Source organism: Peromyscus eremicus, chromosome 5 (genome assembly GCF_949786415.1).
Source record: "Peromyscus eremicus chromosome 5, PerEre_H2_v1, whole genome shotgun sequence".
NCBI classification, from domain to species: domain Eukaryota; kingdom Metazoa; phylum Chordata; class Mammalia; order Rodentia; family Cricetidae; genus Peromyscus; species Peromyscus eremicus.
The window spans coordinates 5,852,013-5,872,276 of record NC_081420.1 but is presented as its reverse complement, the minus strand read 5'-3'; the positions used below and the strand labels follow the sequence as shown (position 1 = coordinate 5,872,276).

Here is a 20,264-nt window from a genome sequence, read left to right as displayed (position 1 = left end):
AACCCACAATTACAAAGGGGACTAAATGCTAGAAAAGGGGACTCTGCTTAGAAAGACCTTTGGGCCAAGTGGTAGTAACACACACCTTTAATCCCAGCACTCAAGAGGCAGAGGCAGGTGGATCTCCATGAGTTTGAGGCCAGCCTGGGCTACAGAGTGAGTTCTAGGACAGGCTCCAAAGCTACAAAGAGAAACCTTGTCTCAAAATATCAAAAAAGAAAGAAAGAAAGAAAGAAAGAAAGAAAGAAAGAAAGAAAGAAAGAAAGAAAGAAAGAAAGAAAGAAAGAAAGAAAGAGAGGGAGATAGACCAACCCTCGGAAGGCTAGGCACCCCTGCACCCGGACACCATACACAAACGATGAACTCACAAGAGCACACATTTGCTTCCCTCGTTGTGGAGCCCGCTGCTCCCATTGGATTGGTTTGCTTTTAAAAGCCACTGACCTGGAGGAGCCACGGCTACTCAGAAAAGAAGTAAGGATAAGGGGAACGCAGTCCAGGAAGAGAGAGTCACTTATTAAAGAAGTCGAGAAGTGAAGAAGAAAAGTGGCCTTTACAGAGCTGTAGGAGGTTCAGTCCGGGTCAGCGAGGTGGACCAGCAGAGCAGGCATTGACAAAGCACGCCTGTCCACCTGGTCCCAGCCCTGCCACCCAAGATGGAAGGAGAGACCAACTCCCAAAACTGTCCTCTGACCTCCCCACATACTCCATGGCACACATACACACACACACACACAACAACAACAACAACAACAACAACAACAACAAGTTTTAGTCTAGCAGAAGCACACAAGCACAGGAAGAATAGTGAGAGAGCTGGCGGTGTGTGCAGGATCTAGGCTGCCTGTGTGCTGGCGGAGAGCGGGATCTAGGCTGCCTGTGTGCTAGAGGAGAGTGGGATCTAGGCTGCCTGTGTGCTGGTGGAGAGTGCTAAGGAGTTCCTCACGAGAAGGTAGTAGAAAGCCACCCTGGCAGGTTTTAAGTAGCTGAGGGATGCACCACGAGTTTGTTTGGAGAGGACCACTGTAGCTACACCATGTTAAATAGTTTGGGGGACAAACAAAAAGCCTAGAAGTGGGTTAACCAATGAGAAAGCCCCTGTAGCAAGCAAGGGAAAGAGTCTGGTGTCCCAGCTTAAAAGATTTGACCTTGAAGTTTTCAGACCTCACATTTGGATGCTGAACTCAGCCCTCTCTCAGAAGCACAGAAAGCCCCAAAGAACAATTTCACAGCCTATCAGATTTGAGTCCACATTCAAGATTCTACAAGTAAACTAAATATATCCATGTCCCTGATTGGCAGGTGAAAAACTGCCAAACAGGACCAGAAGGAAGAGACTCAACCAAGCAAGGAAGATAAAAACTTTAATTATCATACAGGATTCAAGAGGTCTAGAAAAATCACTGGCTCATCTCCAGACAAGCCCAATCCTATTACTAAGCAAATAAAGACTTGATAATGAGAAAGAAATGGTTTATTAGCAGTAGGTCTCTGAAGAGCATGGTCTCTGAGGGAAAAGGGGCTATGTTCAAGAGTCCTTACGTTATAGAATTCCCCCTTCCTCCTGTCTTGAATGATCTCTACTGTAATTTAGTCTTGTGCACTAGGCAGAAAAAAAGCAGGAAAAAGCTTACCCCTTACCCAATGATCCCTCATAAGTGTTAAGATGGTGTTTTTAACCCTCACCCAAGTTCTAAGATGTACCTTGCCAACTCAATGAGCTAGAGCTGAGGTCTAAGGCCCACTTCAGTTGTTACAGAGGCCGAGATCTGTCCTAGGAGCATGCGCTCCCCCAACTGTTTCTGTTTTCTAAGGCATTTCTACTACCCACAGGCATGTTCGTTGGAGCTAACAGTTCAATTCATTATATTTCTGAGCAGATTCCTCTGTCCATACTGAACTTACAAAACCACACATACAAAGAGTGACTGGCATATTGAAACTGTGACTGAATAACTATTGGAGAGAAACAAATTATTCTAAAATAACCAGTTGCAGGTGTAGGAAAGAGGGGGAAGGAAATGAAGCCTCTGTAGCTAGAGTTTGAGAGCACTCCAAAGGGGGGATGGCTGGGATTCCCAGGTAGTGAGCACAGCTGGTTTTCCAGGCTACACGGCAAAAGTCCTGCCCTGGCTCAAGTGAGACGGGACATCTGGTCTACTTCAGCATGACTCCAAGCTGAGACTAACTCCTTCATGTGATGAGGCAGGGGATGCATGCATGTGGATTCTTACAGAACACTACCAAGGCCCTTCCAACAAGGTCACTCTTGCCCAGCTGTGCACCACAGTAAGGAAAAATTAAAGTCTACCGAGTGAAAATGTTTGCATTCACCTCTCCTTGCAAGCTCAGCCTCACTCTTCCTACCTTCACCCATTCACTGTCTTCTGTAATGGGCACGTGGACTCAACCTGGACACGTCTCCCAAGCACCTGGAGCTCACACTCAAGCACTTCATCCACACATGAACAAAACACTCGTGTCCTGCTGTGAGCATTTGAGACACGGTAACAAGCAGGTCAGACAAGAGCTCCATCTTCACAAGAAATGAGGAGACACGTTAAAAAAACAGATGGCTATAGTTTTAAAAAAAATAGTTATGATATAGGAAGGAAAGAGCCTTGGTGTGGAGCTATGTTGATGATAGGAGGGGCTCTTCTGAGGGGAGCACACGTGTAGGATGAGAAGCAGCAGTTACATGGGGGCCAGGGCGCACGTGTTGCAGACACCAGGGCACAGGCCAGGATGTAAGGGCCTGGACACCACACTCATGTGGCAGGGGCACCTGAGCAGGCTTGGTGTCTCACGAGCCCGGATGGCATCCTCCGACAGCAGTCATTGGAGCATTGCATGTATATGGTACAAGGAGGTATTGCAGACAGACAGCTCAGCCTGGGGGACTCAGGGATCCAGCCCAGGCGTAAGATATGTGAGATCCTTAGGCAAGCCAACTTCTTCCCTGAAAACTTGGCAAAGGTCCTGGAGTCATGGCAGCCATTGGCTGTTCCTCTGCCATCACTTCTCCAGATGGCCACACCTTTAGAGAGGCTACAGGAGGCCCCTGCTCCTGCCTGGGAGAAATGACCGACCAGAGAAGAACAAGAGCAGTCCCTGGGGGAGAGTGCCCAGCCAAGAGTCAAGAAGCCAAGTCCTTACTCGCTGGATGTTCTCTGCCTCAGCCCTCGGCAGGCCCAGTAGACAGTCAGAGGTCCACGCTGTGAACAAGCTTCCCCGCACGGCTGTGATGCTGATGCTTGAGACTCATGAGTCCTTTGAGTCTGTCTTTGTTCCCAGTGGAGGCCAAAAGATTACATGGCCATCTGGCCTGGCTGAGGCTCAGGCTCCCCCAAGTCCTCCATGTACAAAGCTCAGAACACAGATGTTCCTCATGGCAGGCTGCATAGCTCTGCCTCTCCTCCCTCCCCTTGTCCCCCACCTCATGCAGCCACCCTCAGTATTCTCCCAACGCCTCAGGCTACCCCGTGTGCACCCTCGCCGTACCTGTGAACATGGCACAGAAGTAAGGGCTGCAGGCGGCCAGGACCACACGGTGAGCCTCTATCTCCACGTCTTCCGCCACAATCATCACGTCACACAGCAGCTGCTTACTGCAAGACACCAGGGGGGTGACAGGAAGGGTCACAGCATGGACACCCACCCCCCATCCCACCGGATCGCACACTGTTGATACAGAAGGCTGGCCAGAGACTCTCGGTCTTGACATAGCAGGGAGTGGGGCCCTGAGAAAGCTTGCACTCACACTTCCCCAACTACTCTGTGACTGTTAGGTCCGACCCTCCTTCATTTGTCCTTGTCACTCTGGTCTCCACGTTCTGCAGCAATGAATAGGGCATGAGTGGCTCGGGACTGACTTCAGGCCGAGGAACGTGAGCATGTCACTGAGGTGTGCACCAGCAAGACCAGGTCCTAGCAGTTCCCCCTGGGGGCGCCACTGCATATGCAAGACTCGTAAGAGACTAGTCAGACTCGGGTGTTTCTCTTCCCACCCAGGTCAAACACCAGCACTAAGACACCCTTACACACAGCACTCCCAGAGATCTTGAGCAGACGCCAACGGCTGCAATCCCTAAGAGTCGTGCCTGAGCTGCAGCTCAACAGTAGTACACTTGCATAGCATGTGTGAAGTCAGGTTCAATCTCCCGTACTGCTAAAAAAATTAAAAAAGAAAACCATTGTCTGGGGCCAGGTAGACAGCTCAGCAGGTGCAGGAATGAGGATTTCAGCTCATATTCCCCAGCTCCTACATTAAAAAGTAGTCAGGTGTGACTGTGAGCATGCCTGAACGCCAGAGCTTGTGAGGGGGCAAAGAGAGAAAGATCATTAGGGCTTACTGGCTGCCAACCTAACTCTAAGTTCAGAGAGAGACCCTGTCCCAAAGGATACAGCAACAGAGATAGAGTGATTTTGATAAAGTAGAATACCTGATGTCCTCCTCTGACCTCTGAATACAGTCTCATGTACACACACACACACACACACACACACACACTCCAGAATCTTGCAACTATCTTTTTATATGGCTGTCACTGACACTCCACTGTGAACTTGGAAAAGGACTTAGCAGATTTAATCTTGTACCCTGGACACTAGGCTACATGCCTGCCACATAGTAGGCCCTACATCTTTTCAAACAAACAAATATATGAAAAGAATCAATCCACCACATTCATCGACAGATTGAGTAACTGAGAACTGGGCCTGGTGGCACAAGCCTGTAATCCCAGCTACTCAGGAGACTGAGGCAGGAGGATCTCAAGTTCAAGGCTAGCCTAGGCAACTTAGTGAGATCCTGTCTCAAAAAAAAAAACAAAGGTAAAATAGGCCTTTGGGTATAGGTCAGTGGAGGAGTGCCTGCCTAGTATATGTAAGATTTTGAAAAGGATCAACAGATGGATAGTTGAGCACCTTAAGGTGCCACAAGACCTTGTCAATCCCAGAACTTTTCCATCAGCCTTTCAAGTTTTTGCCTCACCTGTCACTGATGTAATAGATAGCATTTGCTGAGTTAGAGATGTTGAGTGCTTTTCTAAGCACCCCCTCCCAGACACGATTTCATTTATTCTCTCTACAACTAACTCATTGAAGTAAGGCTAATCGTTCATTATGCTTGCATCCTACAATGAGGGAGCTGAGGTCCAGAGAAATCAGTAAGTTTCTCAAAGGCACACAAGAAAGTGGAGATGGGGTTTTAAGGCAAGTGCCTGAGCCCCCAGGACCCTTCCGTGGCACCCTGATCTCCTGAAGTGCTGGCAACAGGACGGGAGCAAGGATGAGAGGGGTGCATCCCGGTTTGCTCATGTCCGGCTTCTATCTGAGGATGCTGGATCAATGAGTCTGTCAGGGCTGGCGGATGGAAGGGAAGTTATGCATTTGCTATCTCTGGAGCAGCACATTTAGCCATTGTCAACCACCAATGCACTGTTTCAGTTTTTCTCAGAGAAACACAACCATAAAGCCTAAGGCAGTGGGAACCTCAGATGTTCTCACTGGCCTTGGACAGAATTTGGCCTCTGAAACCCAAAGGGAAGGGATGCCCCAACCAGAAGGCCGAACCCTGAATATAGTTTAGTGTTTTCTCCCAAGTGTCCCCAGGCTTCATCACTGACTGGCCTTAGTGTGAGAAAAGACAAGGGCTGAAGTTACAGTGGTGGGGCTTCTGGGACGGGGAAGAACTTTGGGAACTAAGAAGTCAAGACCATTAGGACCTCGTTCTCCAGCAGACAGCACAAGCAGGAACAGAACTGACTCTGCCCTAACTAGCCACAGAACATGAGCAAATAAGCCTCCACCATTTTCTTGACTGCCTTAGCTGGGACAAACATTGTGGGACCCAGTTTTTGGCCACTTTGGGTGCAACAGTGAGACTCTTGTCTAAAAATAGACTATTATTTTAAATATTGAAAAGAGAAAGAACCAGCCCCCCAAAAGAATATACTAACATAAAAATAGTTCTTATGATGGTATCTCAACTGTCAACTTGATAAGACCAAGGATTACCTGGGAGATGGCTACAGGCACACCTATGGGGGATTATCTTGATTAGGTTAACTGAGATGGGAAAACCTGTCCACCGTGAGTGGCACCATTCCCTAGGCTGGGATTCAGGACTATATAAAAAGAGAGCTGAGCACCAGCATTCAATGATCCTGACTCTTGACCGTGAACACAGTGTGACCATCTGCTTCAAGTTCCTGCAGCTGTGACCTCCCCAACACTGATGGGCTGTGACCTCAAACTGTGAACCCCATAGACCTTTTATCCTTTAAGTTGCTTTTGTTGGAGTGTTTTATCATAGCAACAGGAACAGTAACTAAGACAGCTAGACAGATCAACAGAAAACTAGAGCCCATAAAAAACTGACTTTTGTTACTTTTTAATGTATTTTATGACATTCATAGTCAATTAACTTATAAGAGGGTGCATGTGTGTGTACAGGTGCACACATGTGTGTGCACATGCATGTGGAGGCCTGAGGTCAATGTCAGGCATCTTCTTCAGTCATTCTCCACCTTATTTTTGAAGTTTGTTACATTTATTCATTTTGCTGGGGGGGTGGGCACATGCCATAACAAGCATGCATGTGTGTGTGAAGGTCATGCCATAGCAAGTACGCATGGACACATTGAGGTCATGCCATGGCATAAAGGCATAAAGAACAACTGGCTGGAATCAGTTTCTCCTTCCACCACATGGGTCCTGAGATCAAACCCAGGCCATCAAGTTTGGCAACAAGAGCTGCTACATACTGAGACATCTTGTGAGCCCTCCACCTCATTTTTGAGACAGGGTCACTTATTAAAGCTGAAACTCACCACTGATTGGCTAGGCTGCCTCGTCCAGGGCCCTCTGCCTGTCTCTGTCTCCCACTCCGACCCTCAGCACTAAGTCTACAGACAAAAGCTGCACCTGTTTTTTTCCTGAGTGCTGGAGAACTGAGCTCAGTTCCCTGTGCATGGCAAGCACGTTGTATGATATTTTGTTTGTGTTCTGACACATGAAACTTGCTTGGAGATCAGAGGGCAGAGCTAGTCATTAGCTAACCATAGAGGCCAGGCAGTTGTAGCACAAGCCTTTAATCCTAGGACTTGGCTGGGGCGGGGGGGGGGGGGGTGGCAGGAAGCAGGAAGATCAGGAGTTCAAAGCCACCCTGGGCTACATGAGATTGAACCAGTCTAAAAGAGAAACAGAGCTGGGCTGTGGTGGCACACACCTTTAATCCCAGCACTAGGGAGATGGAGACAGGAATATAAGGTGGGTGGAGACAGGATCTCTGCCCATTCAGTCTGCAGATTCGCAGAGACAGGATCCCCCCTCCCATTCAGTTTCATAGAGGTAAGAAGTCCCTGATGGCTGGTTGCTCTGCTTCTCTGATCTTTCAGCTTTCACCTTCAATATCTGACTCTGGGTTTTTATTGATTAAGACTAATTAGGGTCATGCTTCACAAGCACTTTACCCATGAGCCATCTCCCTAGTCCCTTAATCGGCTTTTTACAAGTGTGATGAGCAGTCAACTGTGAAATAATAGTCTTTTCAACACATAGTGACAGGATACCTGGATATAAGTATGTAGTTGAATGGTTGGATTGCTCCCTCATAACGTATACAAAAATTACCTCAAAGTAAACCAATTATCTAAGCATAAGAGTCAGAAATATCAACCTTTTAGAAGAAAACACAGGGAAATCATGGCTTCAGATAAGCAATGGCCTTAAAGCTAACACACCAAAAATATGAATAACAAAAGAAAAATATGCTAAATTAGATGTTCGTGTTTAAAACATTTGCACTTTAAAGGACATCATTAAGAAATACGGATTTCTAACCCATAGAATGATTTTCTTCAGCAAAACATTTATGTGAAAATAGACATATATCTAGAATATGAAACCAACTCAAACTTACATCTGAATAATCAACAGAAAAATAACTTAATAGGGTCAAGGGATCTCAAAACATATCTTCCTAAATAAGATATTGAAATGGCCAATAATCACAGGACACAGTGTTCACAGCTGTCACAGAAATTCAAAGTCCTCACATAACACCTCACACCCAGACAATACCTACAAGCAAAGTCACATCTGATAACAAATGTGAGCAAGGAACTGGAGAATTTGGAAAAGGCAATCCCAAACCCTACATCCACACTCAAGAAATGAAGCCTAGAAGGTGGGTAGTAAGCAGCACTCTTTATAGACAAAGGCCCAGATGTGTCGTGCGGCCAGGATGAAATCCCACTGTCCAGAAAAAGGAATCAAAAGCTGAAACGAGCTGCAGCGTAGATGAACTGCGAAGCGTTACAAACGGCAGTGTGGCCTCACACACCTGTAATCCCAGCACTTAGGAGACGGAGGCAAGAGGATCAGGAATTTGAGTCTAGCCTGGGCTACAAGAGTCAAAAATAGGAGTGGAAGATGGCCTAGTGGGTAGAGTGTCTGCCTTATGAGCAGGTCCTCAGTCTCCAAAACCCACATTACAAAATTAAAAAAAACAAAAACAAAAACCTAGATGTGTGGGCACACACTCGTAATCCCAAGCAAATCTCTCTGGAGTCCTCTGGCCAGCTAGCCTGACCTACTAAGTGAGTTCCAGATCACTGAGACTCTATCTTTTAAAAAGCTGAATGGTGTTGAGCGGTGGTGCACTCGGGAGGCAGAGGCAGGTGGATCTCTGTGAGTTCGAGGACAGCCTGGTCTACAAAGTGAGTTCCAGGACAGGCTCCAAAGCTACACAGAGAAACCCTGTCTTGAAAACCAAAAAAAAAACAAAAACAAAAACAAAAAAGTTGAATGTCACCTGAGGAAAGACGCCTGAAGTTGTCTTTTGGTCTCTAAATGCACATACATACATGTGCATGTGCACCTTACACACTTGCACCCACATACACAGGAACATACACACACATACACATGCACGCACACACACAAATAACAATAATTTCTCAAGAGGACAATGCAGAGGGTAGTGGAAACCAACAAGGAGCCAGGGTGCAGCTCACTGAAAGGATGCGTCCTTAGTAAGCACAACCAACCTTCAGCAGAGACAGAACTGAAAGCACTGGCTGGTTGCTCCATGCTTCCTGCTCCCCTCTCTCAGGCCTGGTCAGGGTGTGCTGTTCTGGGAAGGACTAGTCTCCACTACCTGCTGGTCTCCGGGTCAGGAGCCAGAGTCACTGGAGCTCTGCCACCCAAAAGCACCACAGTCAGAACCAAGCACTGAAAGGCAGAGGAGGAGCGAGGCTGAGTGGTTGCCATGCCAACAGCTCCTTCTCTACCACAGAAGTAAAAAGAATAGGAAACTCAGGAGTTGTGTGATTCATAAATTGCAAAGAGCATGTGTGCTTGAACTAAAATAGCTCAAAAGCGAGGGAGGGGAATGTGGAGACAATGTGAGACGCAAGCCCAGGCCCCTGGGTACTCCGGAGCAGTTCATCAGCGTCATCTCAGCAGAGTGGAGTCTGCGTACCTGCTCTCCACTAAGATCCCATTAAAGTCACCCAGGTCAATGACACAGAAATGCAGGCCCTTCTCACTGCCTTACCCATCTACTCTACTTTTTAAAAGACAGCCTTCAAATACCTTGGGGCTTGATGTTGGCTCCCAATACCACAAGAACACACGCTTCGCTGAGGGGCAAGGCTTTGATTCTCTTACCCACTGCCCTATATCTGCAACCAAACACAGTGGTCAGTGTTTGTCAAACTAACAGTGACAGAATGCTCCTGGGCCAGCCCTCAGCAGTAGCTAATGTATCATTACCATTGTCTTCCAGACTGTTGAATCTACTCTATTTCCAGGAATTGATCCTATGGAGATAACTGCTGCGGTGCACACATATTTAACAACTACAGTACGTGTGCTCACACTATTCTGAGCACTTTATTCATCAACACTCTTAACAATCCAGCAAGAATGGTATTATTATTAGCCTCCATTTACGGCTGACAAAAGTAAGGTCAGGGAGATTAAGTTGCCCAGGACCACACAGTTAGTATGTACTAGAACCAATACTGGAGCAGAGTCTGTGCTTGTGGTTTGGACACACTGGTGGGAAGGTAACTGCTGAGAATGGGTTTTCACATGAGGCATTAGGAAATGGTAATATCCATCAGCAGGGAACTGGCTTTTATTTTATATATGCCAAAAGTAGAATACCATCTATCCATTTGATTGATGTTAGAAAATAGTGACATAGGAAAAAAATTGTTCAACAATAGAACTAAGAGAAAAGTCAGATCTGTAAATATACTAAGAAAGAGAAAGTGATTCCACAACGTCCTATCAATAGGTCACTAACAAAGTTCTATGTGGCTTTAAAAAAAATTAACCTTTATTTTTATTTTATGTATATGGGTATTTTGACTGGATGTATGTCTGTGCACAGTGTGCATGCAGTGCCTGTAGAGGCCAGAAGAGGGTGTCAGACCCCCTGGAACTGGAATTAAAAATGGTTGTGGGCTGCCATATGGGTGCTTGGATTTGAACCCTGGTCCTCTGCAAGAGCAACCAGTGCTGTAAACCACTGAGCCACCTCTGCATGTGATTTTTTTTTTTTATCATCTACATCTTCTAAATGTCCTGCTGCAATAACTATAGCCCAGAGAGGAACACAGAGAGAGAGGGCAACCCATGCCTAAACCTGAACTAAAATTTTCAAATATAGAAACAGAATATAGTCCTTTTGAACAAAGCAGAAAGAGAAAGGACAATATTATTCATTTAAATCTCAGCAAAGGATGGTGGTACTCAGACCAACGTTTTCCCAAACACTAAGCCCAGCATGTGTGGGAAGTCTCTCATCAGGCTCGGTAGAGCCTTTGATATGCCTACATGCATTCTCAAGCCCATTTGAGTGTGACTACAAGACTCTGTTTTCCCACAGCCTCTAGAAGGAGCTGACAGTGTTCCTAAAAGGAGAAGGAAAGTACCACTCCTGGGCAGAGTTAGACCCAAGTCAAGCAGACACTCTTGAAGAAAGACATGAAATCCAGGGACCAACAGGGACACCAGAGTGACTTCTAACTCTAAAACGAAGAGTGTAGTAGTAACTGGTGGTGAGGTGGGAGAATCTGGACAGACAAACTCAGACCTGGTGAGAAAACCCACTCTTAAATTAGTTAACTGACATAATCTGTTCCCTAAGGGACTAAATGTGGATCTCCAACGGTGTCTAGGAAACCCCGCAGAGACTTCTCAATAACAAAGATCCCAGTCCATGTACATGGCTTCCATCCTTCTCCACTGCCTAAGTTCCCAGACTTTCCAGGGAATCTGGCAGGAGGTCTAAAACAAACTGAACAATATGCCATGTGTTACTTAATTTAATTGTGTGTGTATGTGTATGCGTGTGTGCGTGTGTCTGTATGTGTGTGTGCGTGTGCATGTGCGTGTTAAATACTGGACCATGCAGAAAAGAGAAATTAGAAAATAAACAGAGAATGAGAACTTCAGGACTGGCAAGATGGCATAAGCCTGACAATCTGAGTTCAATCCCCAGGACCCACCTAAGCGAGGAAGAAGAAAACTGACTGAGAGCTGTCCTCTGACTCCCAAATGCACACTGTGACACCCATGCACCCACCCACACATACACATATACATATACATACAGATGCACACTGTAACACAAACATACCCCCAGCACACAGACATACACATACAGATGCATGCTGTGACACACGCATGCACATATACATACAGATGCACGCTGTAACACAAACATGCCTCTGCACACAGACATACACATACAGATGCACGCTGTGACACACACACACATGCACATATACATACAGATGCACGCTGTAACACACACACACACATACATGCACACATACAATGATAAAGGTCGAAAGATTTTCTAAAAGAATCAAATAGAACGTCTGTTTAAATATGGTCAGTCCCCCACTCAGCAAACACTTCTCTCAGCCATATGCCATTCTCTCTGCCTAGAAGTCTCCTCCCTACCCCTACTACCCTTTGTGTCTTTAGCTCTTACTTGGCCTTCAAAATTCAGCTCAAGTGTCACCTGCATCTCCAAAGTTCATTTTTCATCCTTGTTTCTGCTCGACCCTTTAAAAAATAAGTAAAAGTGCACGCACCTATGACCTGTCAGGCCTGGACCTCCTACCTCCTGGTACACTTGCTCTAAGAGGCTCTTCTCAATGACCTTTCACACTCCTGGCATCGTGGCCCCCACCCGCTCCTCCCAGCGCCTGGTCGGAGCTGAGACAGGAAGGAATGCTGCACATTGGCTTTGGACAGGAAAACACGTTCAGTGCCCAGAACCCATCTCGCAACACGCTTGCCAAACATGCACACTGGCCTTACAAATATCCCTCATGCCCTCACCACTCAGTTCTGGGGGATCGGATGCACTTTCACCCCGCGTCCTTCTTACAGAGTAAAGGTACATTTCAGGAGAGGCATACTCTGCCAGTTGTGTGGCTGCCTTCCCAAGCCAAACTCAGCCCAAGGGATGGCAGAGGGAAGCTAAACAATGCATGCGCTCTACCATCTCATGTCTGCAACTGCGTGTTAGTGCCCAGTTATTCCAATATCGGGTCTCAGGCTTATCCACAGACCTGCTCTAACTGCAGATGAATAACTCGTGATTAATCACTAAAATGTAGATTTAAATAATTATAAAGGGAGAGATTTCAGTCTCAGAATCTGAAAAGGGAGTAGAGCGAGAGCGGGCCAGGAAGTCAGAATTCAGTAGGTGGTGTGTGCCAGCGTCTATTCTAGGCCCCGATGAAGCTCTCCCTTCAGGTTCCATCTGAAAGGGCACAGGAAGGGTAGAAAAAGTACCTTCGAAGCTCATTCATGACCTTGAAGGCCTTCCCCATGTGGGCAGCGTTGACAGTGACTGTCCTCTGGCTCTTCTCGGCATCCTGGGCCTGCACTGTGGGCTGAGGGCTCAGCTTGATGCTGTGAGCAGAAGAGGGAGGGAAAGAGAGATCACGTATTAGCAAGCCCGGTTGTACATCTTCCAAGAGTCAACGGACTTGAGCCACCCACAGGGGCGTCTCTGTCAGCCTGTTATCTTCACCCAGGAAGCAGTGGGGGAAATACTGCAGCATTTCTGCAGGTCCTTCCAATGCACCTTTCTCCGGAGGCTCCAACTCAGATTCTCCCACCAGGCACTGGTCATTACCTCCATGCTTCCCTCCCTCCCTCCCCAAAGAGGAGGTGGTGTAAGCACTCTAACACTCACTATTTGGGGATGCTGGTCCACTTAGCAGTTAATGGGGGCTAATGTATGACAGGTATTGTATTTCAGTTCACGGGAAACATGATGGTAAACAAAGGCCAGTCCCTCCCATCACAAAATTCAGAGTTCGGTGAAGGAGAAAACCATGTAACAGTCAAACATCATAGGTTTTAAAGATTTATGTATTCATTATTTTATGTATATGAGTGCTCTGTCTTTATGCACACCAGAAGAAGAAATCTGATCCCATTACAGATGGTTGTAATCCACCATGTAGTTGCTGGGAATTGAACTCAGGACCTCTGGAAGAGCAGCCAGTGCTCTTAGCCGCTGAGCCAGCTCTCCAGCTCCCAAACATCATAATGTAAGCATTACAATTCCATAGGAGCTGCAGAAGCACAAGGGATCTAGTCAGTGATGCCAGAGTAGAAGAACCTCCCAGAAGCTGAGGAACTTAAAGTAGCCAGCGACTTAAAAAAGCGGACAGTGTCCCAGACGATGGGAACAGCAGGCACAATGACCAAAGGGGAAACACCAAGTGTGTTCAAAGTGCATGTGGTTCAGGGGAACGAGGCCACAGGAGGAAGTGTTAGTCGGGGGGGGGGGGGTTGTCCTCCCGGAGCAGGGGAAGGGTAGGAATGGGTTTTAAATAGAAAGCAAACATATAGGTATGAACATATCTATAATCTAGAAAAACCACAGTGGCTGGAGTTTAGAGAACAGGGACTCACAAGTGAAAGCTTCTGGGAAACCGTAATTCCACTGAAGGACAGGCAGTGTGGCTGGAGAGATGGCTCAGCAGTTAAGAGCACTGGCTGCTCTCACAGAGGACCTGAGTTCGATTCCCAGCACCCACATGGTGGCTCACAACCATCTGTAACTACAGTTCTAGAGGATCGGAGCTCTCTTCTGGCCTCCATAGGCACCACAACCATACATGATACACAGACATTCATGCAGGCAAAACACCATCTGCATAAAGTAAAGTAAAAGTAAGAGTTTTAGAAAGAAAAATAGGAGTCTGTGGCTGTTATGGGAAACACAGACTGTGTGGCCTACGTGAAGAGCAGGTGCAGCCTAATGCCCACTGTCCCAACACTGCGTGCACTGAAATCAAGGCGTAAAACTTGGGAATGTGCTGCAGTATCATGGGAGTAGGAGGGAGGAATCAAAAGAGTGAACAGGGAAAGGATATTCTCCTCAGAAAGGAGCTCCCAGGTCCAATCCAGAACCTTGGAGGGAACTGCTTGGCCCGGACTCCACTGTGTGTGCAGGAAAACAGCAATGTTCCCATTTGTGCAGCATTGGGAGCCAACGGTTTATCCCAGCTCTCGGACTTTAAAGGTGGTCCTTAGACTCCCCTATCAAGCATCCTCCATCTGCTGCCTCCTCACCTTGCACACTGCTGGAGACAAAGATGCTTTTTTCAGAGGATGCACCCAAGTCCTGGGTGTCTTTACGGAGTTCATATTAGTATTCACCACTGTTGAAAATGCCAGACCCAAGGTTTGTCTGGCGTAGCAGACCTTCCTTTGGCTCCTACCTTCCCCAGCTTCCTGCCTCCCCTCCCTTCACCTGAGCATGCCAGTGAGCTCTGGGGCTGTTTGAAGTCCTTGCACAAGGAAACCAACTGAACAGAGGAAGATAAATATTCAGATACACAAAGATGATTAGAATGATGTATTCAAGCAGGTTAAAAAAATTCCCAAAGGCCTGGAAAAATGGCTCTGTGGTTAAGGCTGCTCTTTCAGGGGACCTGGGTTTGATTCCCTGAACCCATGTGGCAGCCCCCTGTAACTTCAGTCCCAGGAGATCAGACACCCTCTTCTGGCTCTACCTGTATCAGGCACACATGTGGTACAGAGACACAAAACATTCATACACATAAACAATATATAAGTAAACTAAAATCTCAAGCCAGAAAATATGGCCAGAGAGAGGAAGCACCCAGCAAGGATGAAAAGTTTGCATCCCAAGGCCAGAAGGATATGTCCAACTTCCTGGTAAGAGTGCATTCTTTTACTTTTGAGATACAAGCTCTTCATTTATTAGATACTGAATTTTATACCACAATGTCAAAAGGAAATTCAAGTTTTCCAGTGGGTTCTATTTATTGATTCTGATTCTTCCTTTTCCCTGTCATGCCGCTGTGGCTCACAAGGCTTCACATACATAATGATCTGTTTTTGTCTCTCTAGCCAATTGCATTGGTCAGTTTATATAAATACCTTATTTCTGTAGCTTCATAATGTCTAATTTTTGACAGGTTAAGTCCTCAAGGCTTTGATTGCTCTTGGGAAATCACCTGTGCATCATTCAATCTAGTCCTTTATTCTTTCTAAAAATCAGCTTGTCAAGTTCCATGAAAACCCTGATAGGTCTTTGATAGAGAGTGCATTGAATTTATAGATCAGTTTAGACTGAACCAACATTTCTTTTGAGTTATTTCTCCCTATCCATGAACTTGGGATATCTTCTGTTTACTTATGTCCTTTGAATTTTTTATTTATGTGTATGTGTGTGTGTCTGAGTGTACATATGTGCACCACATGTATTCAGGAGCCCACAGAGGCCAGAAGAGGATTTCAGATCCTCAAAACTAGTCTTACAGTCAGTTATGAGCTGCTATGTGAGTGCTGGGAACTGAACTCCAGGCCTCTGCAAGAGCAGTAAACACTTGACCACTGAGCCATCTTTCCAGCCCCATGGGTCCTTTTTAACGTCACTCATGCATCTGTGTCTTTCTCTGAAGATCTTATACACATTTTGTTTGATTTTTGTCCTAAGTATATTACAGTTTTTCTTATTATTTTATGATAGAAATTGTCCTTTTTAGCTGGGTAGTGATGGCACACATCTTTAGTCCCGGCACTCAGGAGGCAGAGGCAGGTGGAACTCAGAGTTCAAGGCCAGCCTGGTCTACAGAGCGAGTTTTAGGATAGCCAGGACTACACAGAGAAACCCTGTCTCAAAAAATAAATAAATAAACAAATAAATAAATAAAAATAAAATAAAATAAAAGAAAGAAAGGGAGGAGAAAAACAGAAAAAAAGAAAGAAAGTGTCCTTTATAAGGTGTATTTGCTGATTGATGCAATTTATGAAATATAACTAACATTTACAAATTGATCTTCTAGCTAGGCTCCATACCAAATTTAATACCATTGTATCAAATTATTTGCCATTAATTCAATTAAATGTTCTTTGTAGATAAACTTTATATTATTAGTGTATAATGCCAGAGATGATGTGATGATGTTCTCATTCTATCTGACTCTCTCTCTCTCTCTCTCTCTCTCTCTCTCTCTCTCTCTCTCTCTCTCTGTGTGTGTGTGTGTGTGTGTATGTGTGTGTGTGTGTCTTTGTATGTATGATCCTCCTGCCTCAATTTCCTGAGTAGCTAGGAGGACAGGCCCGTGGCACTAAGCCTAGTAGCTTCTATTGTTTTTAATTATTTTAGGCGTATGGGTATTTTGTCTCGTATATGTCTGTGTTCCACAAGTGTGTGCCTGGTGCCTATGGAGGCCGGAAGAGAGGATCTCTTCCCCAGAACTGGAGCTACATGTTTGTGAGCCACCACACAAGTGCTGTGATCAAAACCCAGGTCCTCTAGAAGAGCAGCCATTTCTCCAGCCCTTGAGTTGTGTTGTTTTTAACTAGTTTGAATACATAATTCTGATCGTCATTGTGCATCTCTTTACTGAAAGAAATTCTGCGCTGGCTAAGATGGTAAAACAATGTCAAAGAGAAAGAGAAATCATGAATATTCCTGTCATGGTCCTGATTTCAAAGACATTCTAATGTTTCCCATCGCATGTACTTATTATAGGATTTTGCTAAATGCATTTTATAGAGTTAAAAAAAACTCCCAAGTTGGGTGTGGTGTCACATGTCTGTAATCCCACCATATGCTGAAGCAAGAAGATTGTGAGTTCAAGGTTAGCCTGGGCTACACAGTGAGTTCCAAGCCAGCCTGGACTAGATAGGGAGAGCCTGTGTCAAAATTGAAAGGAAAGAGGAGAGGACAGTGATAAGGTATGTGACAGGGAAGAGGAGGAGAGAAGGATTCTCTATTTTCATTTAGTCTTTTAAATCATGTTTATACTGCATTTTACCGAAACATCTTACATATATAATGAAATGATGGTATGTAGATCTTCCCTTTAATCTTTCAATGTGGAAAAGCCAGGATAAGAAGAGCGAATACGGAGCAAATCAAGGAACTGCTGAAGATCCTACACAGCGAACACACAGATTAGAATTCAGGGCCGCTGTCAGCTCCGCTTCACAAATACGCAAAGGGGTAGACCAAAGGGCAGTGTTTCAGGAGACTGACACATTCTCTGCAGTGACTCTACCACTGCTTTTCTGTTTTCTAATCTTCCAAATGGCCCAGGAATAACACATGTGCCTGTTAATGCAACTCTGTTTACAAAGGGTCTCCAGTATGGACTGCCTATAAAGTCCAACAAAGTATAACTCACACTGGGGCCTCCCTGAAAGGATGATGACTTGCCAACGTGCCCCAGCCACCCCAACACAGACTAGTCTTGACACCAGCAAGAACTCCAGGCTGCTTTCTCCCCCTGCCCTACAACAGCTCCATGAAAACACGGTCAATCCAAAGCAATTCTAAACCTCTGGTTTCTAAAAGATGCAAGCTTCTTGGTGACATCACCATTGTTCAGCTCAGAGATGTGGAGAATCTGATGCATGATCCCACAGGAAGGAACAAAGTGGGTTCTGAGTCCCAGTACTCTCAAACTTTCTGTACTGCAGCTTATACACTCAACAAACTGTACAACATGTACATAAGTGTGCACATGCACACGCACACACACATGTGTCTCAGCATAGGATCCATGCCCAAGGACATTTACTAGATCCTGCCATTTCCTCCCCTAGGTCTTTCTCCCCAGATATATTTCATCGCCCAACAGCACTGAGCATTCTGGTTCTTGACCCCCCAAGTAAGGCGGTGAACCCTCTCTTCTCACCTACGAAACAGGCCACACTGAGTCATGCTGCCACATTCTCAGCCAGGGTCTACAGCCGCACTTCTCAACCCACTCAGACCCAATCTAAAGAGACTCAGCCTTCCAGGATCCATGAGCTGGCAAGAGGTACACAGCCTATCAACTTCCCTCCATAATCAGTTCTTCCGTGCCCTTCCCAGTGGACCTGAAGCTCTGGCTGCTGATTAAAAGAACCTTCATCTACATCCCAGTGTCCAGGGTTTCATGCCACTGAATCAGACCATACTTAAGAGAAATCAGGTAACTGACCACGAATGTTCTCAGAATAGTCATCTACGCCACTTTTTGCGTGAGCGTTAGCAGACTCAGAACACGCCAAATGAATCCACTTGAGCAAATGTCTAAGGATCTAACTCAACAATTAATTTCACACATTATTCTGCTTACTAGTCAACTTACTTCTGCTGTGGGATGTTCTGTATGGCAAATGTGTTGCTGATTGGTCAATAAATAAAACACTGATTGGCCATTGGCTAGGCAGGAAGTATAGGTGGGACAAGGAGGAGAATAAAGCTGGGAAGTGGAAGGCTGAGTCAGAGAGACACTGCCAGCCGCCACGATGACTAACAGCATGTGAAGATGCCGGTAAGCCACGAGCCACGTGGCAAGGTATAGATTAATAGAAATGGATTAATTTAAGCTGTAAGAACAGCTAGCAAGAAGCCTGCCACGGCCATACAGTTTGTAACCAATATAAGTCTCTGTGTTTACTTGGTCGGGTCTGAGCGGCTGTGGGACTGGAAGGTGAGAGAGATTTGTCCTGACTGTGGGCCAGGCAGGAAAACTCTAGCTACATACTTGTGTGACCAACATTGATGCCATGCGGTAAATGATTCCTTCAGCCCAAGTGGTAAAAATGCCCAGAACTGGAGCTGGAGAAATGGCTCAGAGTAAAGAGTGCTCGCTGCTCTTCCAGAGGACTAGAGCTGTGTTCCCAGCACCCACATCAGGCAGCTCCCAACCTCCTGCCACTCCAGCCCCAGGGAATTCAATGTCCTCTTCTGTTCTCCATGAACAGCAGAATGCATACACACAGACACACAGACACACAGACACACAGACACAGACACACACACACACACACACACACACACACGCATGCACACATGCACACATGTACATACATATACATATAAATAAGAAAATAAAAATAAATCTTAAAAAAAAAAAAACAGACTAGGAACCCATCAGCAGCTCACAGAAAGGGAGTGTCACAAGTTGGCTCACTGCACGTGTCTCTCCCAGGTGTCTGCTGACTCCATTCAAAGTCAGACTAAGACCGCCGAGCCTCAGAAAGGGCCAGGCATGGCTGTCCCTTCCTTCTTGAGCCGTTTGGGGTTTTGTTGTTGTTGCTGTTGTTTTGGACCCTTACACTGATCTCTCACCTGACCTCTCCACTGTAGATGTTCCTCTTTCCAAGGCTTCCTGCATACCACATACCACTGCCAAACTGCTCTTTCGAAAGGTGAGTGGGGTCCTGTCATATCCTCACCATCCACATGAAGGGGTTAAACTCTCCTACCTCCTCGACCAAATTTAGGCTCCAGTTCTCTAAGAAGGACAAACAGGTATCTTTTCCAACAAAGGGCCACTTATCTACAAGGCCCTTACATTCAGGGTCGAGGGAGAGCATAAACACAGAGGGTCTAAGTCGGCCTCACAGTGTCTCAAGGACAAACCCAGCAGCCCCCTCTGAGTCACGTCCAAGCTTGTGCAGATGTGTCCAAAAAACGGTAAGACTGAACCTCAGCCAATTAGAAATATACAATGTAACTGCTGCCTGCTTAACCAATTATGTAGTTGACCCTGACACTCTCCTTAGCCTGCACGTCCCTCTTGGGGTTGTAGCCATTTTGTACAGGTGAACGACCCCACATGCACATTGGTATAATAAACGTTCTTTGTTCTTGCATACTATTTGAGTCTGGGGTCTTCCTTCAGTGTTTCCTTAGACTCTTCACAGTGGCCGTTTGCCACTCTTCACAGTGGCCATCTGCT

At 46.0% G+C, this 20,264-nt stretch overlaps 1 protein-coding gene across 1 annotated transcript in view; it reads right to left on the bottom strand.

Moving 5' to 3' along the window:
* The window catches only part of Klhl3 (kelch like family member 3), a 103,267-nt gene extending 84,728 nt beyond the window's left edge, over window positions 1-18,539 (bottom strand). Inside the window, 6 exon segments of the mRNA XM_059262395.1 lie at window positions 3,502-3,608; window positions 12,829-12,950; window positions 15,356-15,378; window positions 17,772-17,816; window positions 18,228-18,276; window positions 18,516-18,539. Coding sequence (XP_059118378.1) covers window positions 3,502-3,608; window positions 12,829-12,950; window positions 15,356-15,378; window positions 17,772-17,816; window positions 18,228-18,276; window positions 18,516-18,539 — 370 coding nt within the window.
* Between the last annotated feature and the right edge of the window lie 1,725 nt (window positions 18,540-20,264).